The 11,537-nt window shown below is 33.8% G+C and overlaps 1 protein-coding gene across 1 annotated transcript; it reads right to left on the bottom strand.

Moving 5' to 3' along the window:
- Positions 1-325: 325 nt before the first annotated feature.
- On the bottom strand, positions 326-11,284 carry LOC145562405 (uncharacterized). The gene is made up of 8 exons (XM_081622675.1): positions 11,049-11,284; positions 9,779-9,847; positions 7,344-7,472; positions 6,813-6,895; positions 6,642-6,717; positions 4,015-4,212; positions 1,645-1,773; positions 326-732 (listed from the first exon to the last, which is right to left on the bottom strand). Exons 1-8 carry the CDS (start codon positions 11,121-11,123, stop codon positions 556-558), a joined length of 936 nt encoding a protein of 311 aa, XP_081478801.1. The 5' UTR covers positions 11,124-11,284; the 3' UTR covers positions 326-555.
- Between the last annotated feature and the right edge of the window lie 253 nt (positions 11,285-11,537).

The raw sequence follows: 11,537 nt of genomic DNA, 5'->3' as shown, positions 1-11,537 counted from the left end.
GCTAATTAAAGTTTACCATTGATAATACTTTTAAAAAAGTTTACCACTTAGAAAATTAAAAAATTAGAGTTCATCAGAGAAAAATTTTCCTTTTTTGTTTAAAAAAAAAATAAAACTAAAAACAAAAAATAAGGTCAAACAAACCCGTTTTCATGGGCCAAATCTAAAGTTAAAACCATACGCAGTGCAACTTGTCCTCGAGAATAATATGCAGAAACTGCGTATAACATCAAGCATTCAAGCATCTTCGATATGATTATTAGTGAGCAGGAGTTGTTACGTAGAAAGATTGGAGTTTATACCAAATTCAACACAAGCGAAAACAAATTCCAAAAGTCATACTCTGTAATTGCTACATTTCAACGTAACATAAAATTGAATCGGGGGGAGAGAGAGAGAGAGAGAGAGGGGGGGGGGGGGGGGGAGGGGGAACAGTTTGGAACTTTTACCTATAACAGCAAATAACACAATGAAAGTATTTTTAATCAAGAGCCTAATCCTAACTCATACTCTGGTAAATAAATACAAGTTGCTTAATACAACGCCATGAAAGACTTAATCATCAGCTTCACCATTTTCGCTGTCTATGTTAGCTCCCTTGAGGTGCAGGTGCTTCTCCCGTTTCTGAAAATCTGTCAAGCCTTTTCCACTTCCAGTCACTCCAACCTTACCCTGTGGATCTTCAGGGGACTTAAAAATGCTTTCTTTTTTGCGCCCTGAGAAGAAACCAACCTAGTCGCCAAAAAGAGAACCAAATTAGTAACCCACCCCCCCACCACTCAAGACACTTGACATGTACATTTGTAACTGCACTAGGCCAATGAAGGCAAATAAAATTGATAAATATACAACAAAACAAAGTAATAGGAAGAGGGAACAAAAGATTTACTACAAAGTAAAAATCCCTAACTTTTTAAAAATTTTAAACAAACTCTTATGAACAGTGGCGAAATCATACCCTTAAAAATGTTTATATACTTATTTGTCCTAATTAATGATACTTGTCTTATTTTATTTTTTTTTAAGTTTATAATAATTGTGTATTATACCCTAAAAATATTTGTTTACATATTTTCTCTCTAATGCTGCTAGCAACTAAATTTCTGACATAATTTCAAACTAAAAGAGCTCCCCGGATAAGGCTAGCTATGGCACATGCATCGTGCGTGAGCCGCCCTAGTTATATGAAATATATTGCATGAAAAACAGTTGGCAGGAAAGAGAACAATTAAATCTGAAAGATTCAACACAAAGAAAAAAGGAAAAGGATAATCCGGTCTTTTTTTTAGCTCAACCAACCTGATAACCCTATCACTTTATACTTTGTCAGTCCTCCCCACCCCCACTACACCCCAGTCAATCAAAAACTACAAGAATAAACCAAGGCAGACTTAGCATACAATCAATATGCACCTTGCTGCCAAGTGTTTGGATTATTCTAGGTTTATAATAGAAACACAATAGTGAAAGACCAGCAGGAGGCAAGTGTTCAACTTGTGGAGTTACACAGATAATTAAAGATAGATGATAATTGAGCAGATCCATTAGATGATCAGCCAGACTAAGACTGAGACAACCCAGATGCCAACAAGGGGCAGCAGCAGGAAGATACAAGCAACCAAAACAAATAAAGTCATATAATACCTTCTTCGCACGGCCTTTTGTACTTTGAAATTGCTGCCAAGCATTTTGACGTTTGTTCTGAGTCACCTCAAGTTGCTCAAATCGAGCTTTTGACTTAAATGAGTGTATCTTCTTACGTTTAGCTGCTTTCTGCACAAATCAACACAAGTTATCAAATGAAATGTAGCACTCTCATCAATAAATTCTATTAATTCGAGTTAGCAACAAAGTTGGAAACTAGCACTATGTTTGGATAAAGAGAAAAGGAGGGAATTCTAGTGATGCTAAGGTTATGAAATTGGAAACTAGCACTATGTTTAAATAGAGAGAAACGGAAAGAAAGAGAAGAGAAGAGGAGGGATGCATCACTCTTTGTTTCCCTCTCCTCACCTCCCTTTCCCTTCACTATTATTATCCAAACATAGTGTAGGGTTAGAGTTTCGAAGTTTCTGATTCGTGATGGAGTTTCAAAGTTTCCAATTTGTGATGAAAAAGTGAGAGTAGAAATGGGGGGAAAATCGAGAGCAGTGCAGAAACATAGAATTTGTTTAGAAAATGAAAGTTTAAAATTGTATTATCATGATAATTCAATTTGTATAATTTATTTTCCTCCCAACCTCCCAAAATTCAAAAAGAATTTATTCTTAAACAATCAATGGAAAATTTTCCTCCCCTCCATGTATCTCAATCCCTACAAATGTTATCTAAACAATAGAAACTATCACCCTCCCTTTCCCTTCTTTTTAATTTTCCGCTCTTTCCTTGTATTGAAACATAGTGTAAATGAAATTGCATCCATTATAAATTTATGATTCACAACCAAACCATCAACTCCTTATTCTTAAGCTCAAATTATTCAAAACACTTCCTATCACTGAATTTGGAGTACCGATATTTATTTGTTCCCAAAGGAGAGGTTGGAGAAGGTAGTTGGAGACACTTTCTTCTACTGGAAACGTCAATTTCAGTGGAGGATCCAAGAATCTTCAGATTAAATGATCTAATCATGAATTATGTTGAAACACTTTCTTAAGGGTCAACCTTATCCAGCTAACACAGTTCTACTTTTATTTTATTTTATTTTTTTACCCTAAATAAGAAAAGGTATGGGAAATACTTTTTTGGAGTACTGCTATGAAAACAATAAGGAAATCAACACCCACAAAGTAATGGTCTCCAAAACCCACTAACTATGGTAAAAAAATAACCCACTACAGTCAATTAATCTTCCATTCTTCCCTAAAACTATGTGCTCAAACTGAAGTGTGTAGTACCTTTATCTCTTTAGTGTGCCTAGAGGCTAGAGCTTTTTCATACATTGGTCACTACCTACTACAAATCGGGAATGGTAAGTTTACTGTCCACATTACCTAAAGGTTAATAAAGAGTGGATTAATAAATAGAATACGAAGTACATTAAACAGAGATATTAGTGTTTCCACATTGATTTAGGTTTAAATTTTCCGATAATTAGTTTTGAAAAATAGAGCCAATTGTTATACCAATGACGAAAGACAATTTTTTTATCAACAATGGGAGGAACTCCCTTTTATGTACCAATGTGTGTAATGAGAATCAGAATGAATAACATTACTCCCTCCATCCCATAAAAGAGTGCTCGTTTCCATATTCATGGTCAAACTTAAAAGCGTTGACCAAATATTCTCATTAATATATACAAAAAAATATAGTCCTGTAATACAATATTAGATTCGTATGACACACCCAGGATTTGAGGTTCAACTACCACAAAACCTTGGAAAGTCTTATAAAGTTCAAGTATGGAAGTATTAAGATGACAGTGTTGGGAAAGGTTGTTGGCGAAGCTGGTACAAGATTAAAGCCATCGCAAAGCAGTGTTAAGGAAGTTTGTGGAAAAGCCAACACATGTTTCATTAATGGTTTCACAAAGATCTAGGTTTCTAGAAGTGGTTTATCGGAGCTAATAGGTATAAAGAGAGATGCATTCATGTATACCATGTGATCAAAGTTAGAGAATAGTACAAAAGATTGGGACAAGCTAAATGAGATAGAGGGAAAGGAGTTTTGGATAATTGTAATTAAAATATTCGACCCAATTGTGTTTAGGGGGTCCATTTGGTTTACAATTCAGAGGGGGTTTGATCTTTGATCCACGCAATACTGAGCAAGCCCCTTGCTCAGCCAGTTTGGCCGAAGTTCAGTTCCCGCCTTTTCTTTAAGAATGCTAGGTGTTATTGTTGCCTTTTGTACACTCTATCCAGATTATAACCAAAATGAAACTATGCAGCTTAGCCTAAATTGTAAGCTCGGATAGGGAGCACCCTTGACCCACCCAAAAACTAATTAAAAAAAGCAACGCAGAAACAAATAGCACTGGTTAAGAAAGGAAACACCATATCCAATACTCACCACGTCTTCAGGGTCATCAGGATTTATACGAAGTTTTGCTGGTAAACTTCTTGACTGGAAGTCACCAGCAGCTGCTTGTGCAATTTTTCGTTTCAAGGCCTGTTTAGTAGCTTCTGCTTCCTTCTCTGCCTTTAATAGAGCATCAACACCTACATCATCATCGTCACCTTGAAGTAATCGGACATTTGCAGGATCAACCTGAAAATTCAAATCAATAAATCATGTGGTATTCACTAGCAGGAACTATAAGGTTGAAATTTCCCCATATCCAATTCTATTTGCCCATCTCACTGAAATCACTGGTTAAGAAAGGAAGCACCATATCCAATTCTATTTGCCCATCTCACTGAAAATATAAGTTATTACATTTATAACATCAACTTTTAAGAAACTAATTTCATGAGCCAATCAGCTAAGTAGTTTGAGGCCTTTGAAAAAAAAGGTTGAAATTTACAGTTGATAATGTTGCATATTGAAGAATTTAAAGTAAAACATCTCACACCAGTTATGAGGATAGCAAAATATTAGCCAAATATTTGCAAGTATGTTATTTCAAGCTCAAGTTGTTTTGCTCTAAGTTTTAAGTCAAAGTATAACCTGAATATGAGTATTGAATTATGAGGTGCACCAGGTCGGCCTTTTAAAACTAAGTGTTCAAATAACATAGCTCAAAAAGCAGAATTAAATTGAGCTCATATACAGATATATGTATTCCGATCCAAACAACCAAGCTCAAACTCTACTAATTTGCAGCCTGGGATGTATGCAACCCATTAACTGTAACACAATCTACTCTTCACCAGGAATGCAATTTAATCAACAACGCGTTTTCTTTGTGGTAGGCCACACTGTGTGGCCGGCTGACACACACACCAAAACACTGACCGGGTAACCCTGATCAAGTAACCCCGTCCACACGGTGTGGCCAGCCACATAAAACTTTGTGTTTAATCTATTCTTAACACCACAAATTTCCTAAGGCTGGCTTTCTTTATGTTATAATTTTGGCAACAGTTTTCCATTAGTGCTTGGCTGCACTCTCTGGCCCAAAAATTAAATAATATCATTACATACTGTCTTAAGAAATCATCATCCAGACCTAAACAAATAAACGTAGACCATATTTCTAGACAGGATCGTCCCAACTTACATAGAGGCCCTGTGCAATTGAGATAAATTTAGGTCCTCTTTTCAATGTGATGTATAATACTTCTTGTTTTTTAATAAATGCTCCTCTTTGACTTTCGCAGAGGTTTAGAAAAAAAATAGAATTTTTTTTAAGTTACTCCCTTCGTCCCATAATACAAAGCCTCATTTCCTTTTGGGTAAACCAAAATACAATGCCTCTTTCTATTAAAGGTTGTATTCTTTGACATTATTACCCTCTTTTTGATGAGTTGTCATCTTTATTCCTTTATTTTTTTGTACTTTTAACATCAATTCCCAACACTTTCTCTCTCTATCTCTTCAATTATTCCCAACTACTTTTTCTTTCTCTCTATCTCTCTCTAACCCCACATGCACATATGTACTTGTAATCATTAGTTTTAAAAAATTTACAACTTTCTTAATTCCCGCACAAAAACCAAAAGAGACTTTGTATTAAGGGAAGGAGGGAGTATTATTCAATGGAAATATGTTAAAAACAAAAATAAAATAAAATAAAAATCATAAAAGAATTCGTAGGTTACTGTAGGGATGAGAGAGAGAAGGATATTTTCAAAAAATGAAATTGAGTCGGGGGACATTATTGAGGAGGAAAGTACTATGAGATTGTTAAAATCTTCCAAAATATGGGAATGAAATAATTAATTAAAAAACAGCCAAAAATGAAAAATAAAGCACACATTAAACAAATGGAGAAAGTATCTAAACCTTTAAATAAGTAGTGCTTTAATTTAAAGTTGAATAAGTATCTAAACACATAAGCCTTTAAATAAGTAGTACATGTATGACCGACTATTTCGGCCCTGTTCACTTCACCTTAAAAAATAATATTTAGTAAAATTAATTTCAGTTCAGTAAAAATAAGTTCAGTTTAGCAAAAATAATTTCAATTCAGTAAAAATCAATAAACCTAAAGAAGAAATATAATAGAAAATCAGTAATAATAATTTCAAGTTCGGCAAAAATAATTTCAGTTCATTAAAATTAATTTCATTTCAGTAAAAATAATTTAAGTTCAGTAAAAAAAATTCAGCTCGGTAAAAATAATTTCAGTTCAGCAAAAATAAAATGAAGTGAACAGGGCCTTAGTTTGGATAGATTTTGATTAAAAATAATAAAATAAAAAAAAAATCTGAAAAAAAAAATGGGAATCGAACCATGCACCTACAAGAACTTGAAGCTACACATTTACCGCTGAACCACAACGATTATACTAAATCATCTCTACAACAACTTGTATACATATGATGAATTTGAGGCCCCAAGCAGTATTGGGCCCAGGACCAGGCCTGTTTGTGGGGTAAAAATCATGTTTTTTGCAAAAAAAAAAAACAAGTGATCTTCAGTACAGTGACACATCAAGAAGCCATGAATTCCATAATGACGAGATGTATTAGAAGAATCACAGCATAACATATTCATAACTAGGAACAATTCTCAGAGTAAAATCTGGAAAATACCTCTTCCTTATTTCCCCATTCATCAAAGCGAACAAAATAGCCATTCAGAGTGCAAGCCTCAACAGTTGCATTATACCTGAACATTCAACTAATCAAACACAGAAACAGAGGGTAAAACAAACAGCAAAAGCAATTATATCCTACTAAACACATGATGCTGCCTCTTCTTACCATTCTCCATCTTCACTCCAAACTGCTTGAATTTTTGTCCCAACAGGGAACCTGTCCTCTCTATCTAACATGTTTATGGAATCCTGAAAATGAAGAAGCGACACCTTCAGCATTAACACAAGGCACGATGTAATACTAAAAACAGCTGAAGATTGTGCAGATACAATTAGATCTAGAGCAATACAAGTTTGGATGGGCAACAATAAAGCATGACCCGGAGTGATCAAGAAATAAAAAAAGACCATTTATCCTACATCTTACAGAATACATATATTGCAGAACTTTATGGTTATGTCCAGAAATCATGTATCTGTTCTTGGTGAAGCAGCTGTCTTTATTGCAGAACTTTATTGTTTTGTCTTTCTTGCACTAAATGGATGTTCCAAATATCAGGGGCTTTATTTTATGTATGTTATTACTTTCTGGTCACATTGTATATACTGTTTTATTTAGCCTTTGGTCTCGTGGAGGAACTTCAAATTGATTGTGCGTGCATGCGAGAGAGAGAGAGAGAGAGAGAGAGAGAACTACCATTTCATACTGAGATATTCTATTTGATTCCTGCACTGTATCAGTTGTACCTGCATTTGTGCTGATAGCAGAAACAAAATTCTCATTTTGCTTTGTAGTTTCCAGTAGCTCTTCGGTCAGAGCAATTACCTGAAAGATACATTATACTCAGTATAAGAAATTTATACAGAGATATAATTTAGGCCTAGACAACTGTTAAATTCCGAACTTAGAAAATCGGGGTCAACTCCTGAAAGACTGAAATCATGAGGATGTATGCAGAGGTGAAACATCCAACACATAGCAGACCTGCACAGAAACCAAGATAGAAGTGATGGGCATCTGGATGAAATTCTAACAATCTACACATCTCTAACCATTTCTCTACTCCCATTACAGCTGCCTATTATTATGATATGAGCCAAACTTGATCAAAAACAGTAACACCTTTAAAACAAGCAACAAGAAAAAAACCAACTATAAGCAGCTTGTTTTTGTCACTTGTTGAATTACATACTTACATCGTATTTTAAAACTTGATCAAAAATACACAATGAATTTTGAGTATAAAGAGAACGGTATTATAAATTAAAGCCCATACCCTTTTACAATCTATTAACAAATTAAAATAAATTTTTCGTCCTACGTCTGTACGGACGTACGGTCATTTTATGTATACTTTCGCTTCTACCATTGGATCCACAATAACCCTTTTTAACATTAAACAATGAAGAAATTCACATTTTATTTCATACTTTCCTTTCTTAGCATCTTGCCCATCCCTTCCTCATTAATAATTTTGACTTTCCTTATTATCAATAAACCAGGTAGTATATATATGAATATACATCAAAATTATCATAAAACCAATATAATAAAAAAATCAAATAAAGATAAAACAAAAAAAAAAAAAAAAAAAAAAGGAACCCACAGTCCATAACTTCAAAATCATCTCCAATCTCACATTACATACAAAGGAACACTGGCATTAATACCACATGAGCAAGAACCCAGACAGAACTTAAAAATACCACTAGATCCCATAAATGAAACCCAAAAAAATTGCCAACCACAACAAAATGTTCCTCTCCAACCAAAGAAACCATATAATAGCAACAAAATAGAATTTTGCCACAACTATGCCCCTGACACTTTCTTAATTTCATACAAACAACGTGCAAATGAGCCAGAAAAGCTAACGCAGCAACCTTAAGACCTACCGGCCTATTACAACAAGTCAACAACGGCATGGCATAGTACACATAAGAAGATAAAGAATTGATTTATCTCCAAATTTATGATAGATTACAAGTATTGCGTTTCCTCCAAACTAGAAACCCAAATAAAATTAGTCATCTACTTAAGTGCCTAATCCTTTTAGCTAAATTAGAAGGGAAAAATTGTGAATTTAGAGTTTATTAAAGCATAAAAGAAATGACAAGGAATGGATCTAGAGGAATCAACTAACCAAACTCTCCTCATTAGAATCAGACAAAGAAACCAAATCACCGGTGCCTGACAGATAAATAAGCTGTGACAGTTCACAATACTAAAAGTAACTCCTTTAATAAAATTTCAAACAATAGCATTAATCATCTCTCATTAAAAAAAATGGAGTTGAAGTATGTGAGGGAAAAAAATTCTCCTACTTGACGAATCCTTAAAAAATAACAATTTACTCTTCATTACCCACCTTACTTGACCCAAAAAAAATGAAATCTGTGGATGAACTTCCAAGAACTTTTACACATTATTATTGTATTTTCCTACACCATGCCAAAAAAAAAAAAAAAAAAAAATTAAATTAAATAGAATATACCCTTCGGTCCCTTCCTAGATATATAACAACCAACCACCTAATAAAAATCAAATTACTATATTACAGATTTATTCTTCCTTAGAATTAAAACCTATTCTTAACTAAAATGATGATTCCTCTTCTCTACACCTACCCCACTGCCCTGCCAAGAAAAAGTCTGTAATAAGCTCTCTAATTTCTCACACCCATCAAAAGCTTAAAGAGGAGAATAAACACCAAAGGCAAATTAGATCCCTTAAAAATAAGGCCCAGCATATTTTACCAATATACCCCCAAATACTATAGCAGACCAGCTGCAGTAAAATAGACTCCTCTCTTAATAATATACCACAGCTAGAACAATAGTGAAATCCTCATTCAATAAAAATTCAATCTAACAATCAAAGTAAAATCGAAACGAGAAAACTCTAAATCTAAAATACCATCAACAGAACTTTGAATAATTTTTATCAAAACTAAAATACACCAATAACACAAATAAAATTAAGGAGAGAGGGTGAAACTACACACTCACACACACATAACAAAACAAAAGGGGAGAGAAAGAGAGAGAAAGAGAGAGAGAGAGAGAGAGAGAGAGAGAGAGAGAGAGAGAGTATTTGGGTAGATATCAACAGAAGTTTTGGGTTATGATCACCTCTTCAAGTTCCTTTTCCATGTCCTTATATTCAGAGTTCCCTGGATCATCTTCCAAAAGCAATTTAACCTGACATTGCAAAGAAAAATATATATCAAAAAATAATCTCATGCATTAATGTAGAAAATAATAGTATAGTTCTGACCATCTATTTTTGCCATTATATAAAATAAAAAGCTAATGAGTTGTTGGATTTATCTTAATGTATATTATTAGAATATCAAGTCATTATTTGTACTAATACAATTAAAAATATTGATAGTCAAAGTTGAGGAAAAAACGTAAAGTGTGGCAATTATTAAGGAACAGAGGCCGGAGGGAGTATTAATTAAAGACGAAAAGAACAAGCAATTAAACTAACATATATACAGTCAGAATTCATCATTTAAAGCACGCAACATCCAGATTAGAAACCAAAGTAAGACTCATTAATTTATTTCATCATGATGCAAACTATGAAACCCCCAGTACCTGTCAATCGAAATGAACTCAATGGCTACCCAAGAAAAAGCGGAAATTAAGAACCTTGGTTACCACTTACATAGATGAGAGTCAATACACTATTTTAAAATTTGTAGGACAGTTGCTTCTTAAGAGTTAAGAAGCTGAATAATTACATTGTATACTACGCCTCTTATCTTATCCATGTCACCAATTGGGAAGAAGCTAGTTCGCAAATATGCAGCGTTATTCATAACAGATTTTAATATGAAGACACTAATAAAAAGACGTGAAATTGACAATCAAAATAAAATATATTTGATTCTCTAGCCTATGGGAGCAGAAAGCTCAGCCACAAACGATTTGAAACACCGTTGTTGTTCGACAATTTCGAAAACTCTTACTTATCACTCCTGCTAATTCAATAAATAGACTTACAACTATAGTCATAAGACATACAGGCAAGTCATCAATGTTTCCAACAAAAGCTTAGAACAAAATTCCTCAATTATAAGTCCAACGAATATCATCTTCTATTTAATTCCGGCATTGGTAATTCCAATATATAAAACCCTCCAATTATATAAAAGAGATAGCTCGAAGTTTGATGCCCAATTATAGTTCATATAGAAACCAAAATTACAATACGCAATAAATCAATTCACTCTCATCAATTAGGATAAATTGAATTAACTACACTAAAAGAACATATCAACCCTAATTTGATCCCATCAACAACACAACAATCAGGTAATCGAATTACAATAAACCCTAAATCGCAAAATATAATTAATGATACTACAAGATAGTAATTGGAAAAAGAAATTACTTGCTGCAGTTGCTCTTTGTAGGTAGAGATGTTCGAAGTAAGTTCTTCGATGCTCAACTCTTCGCCGCCCTCCATTTTTTTTTTTTTTTTTTTGAAAGAATATGCTTCTTCACAAATTCCCTGTAATCGACGAAAGAGGGGAAACAGGGAAAGAACTTTATCGAAGTTGAATCACGCCAAGTTCAATAACTATGCGTCTCCAACTCTCCAAGGCTCTAATACTCTAGAGCACAAAATTTATGTTCACCTTTCAAATACGTACTAAGTAGAGTTAATAAAAAAAAATCGGGTTGGATTGGGTCTTGACATCATGTCTTATATCTAAACTCGTAAAAAAGTAGCGGGCTTGTCAGCAGTTATCAATAGCTGGTTTCGAGACCAGCTATATAAATATAGTCTCTCACTGATACGCGCGTGACATCAACAGGTTATATATTGTCAAATCAGATACAAACCTCTTTTAAAAGAAAAAAAAAATAACATTTTTCA

Source organism: Chenopodium album, chromosome 10 (genome assembly GCF_948465745.1).
Source record: "Chenopodium album chromosome 10, dcCheAlbu1.1, whole genome shotgun sequence".
NCBI classification, from domain to species: domain Eukaryota; kingdom Viridiplantae; phylum Streptophyta; class Magnoliopsida; order Caryophyllales; family Amaranthaceae; genus Chenopodium; species Chenopodium album.
The sequence above is the reverse complement of the archived record's forward strand: the minus strand, read 5'-3'. Positions and strand labels throughout refer to the sequence as shown.

What these genes read in the sequence shown, in the direction of transcription:
- LOC145562405 (XM_081622675.1), bottom strand. Translation starts at nt 11,123, where the DNA reads ATGGAGGGCGGCGAAGAGTTGAGCATCGAAGAACTTACTTCGAACATC. An exon ending in TGGAAAAGGAACTTGAAGAG is followed by an intron (nt 7,473 to 9,778) that starts GTGATCATAACC and finishes TGTATCTTTCAG; the next exon opens with GTAATTGCTCTGACCGAAGA. An exon ending in TGGAGTGAAGATGGAGAATG is followed by an intron (nt 6,718 to 6,812) that starts GTAAGAAGAGGC and finishes TTGAATGTTCAG; the next exon opens with GTATAATGCAACTGTTGAGG.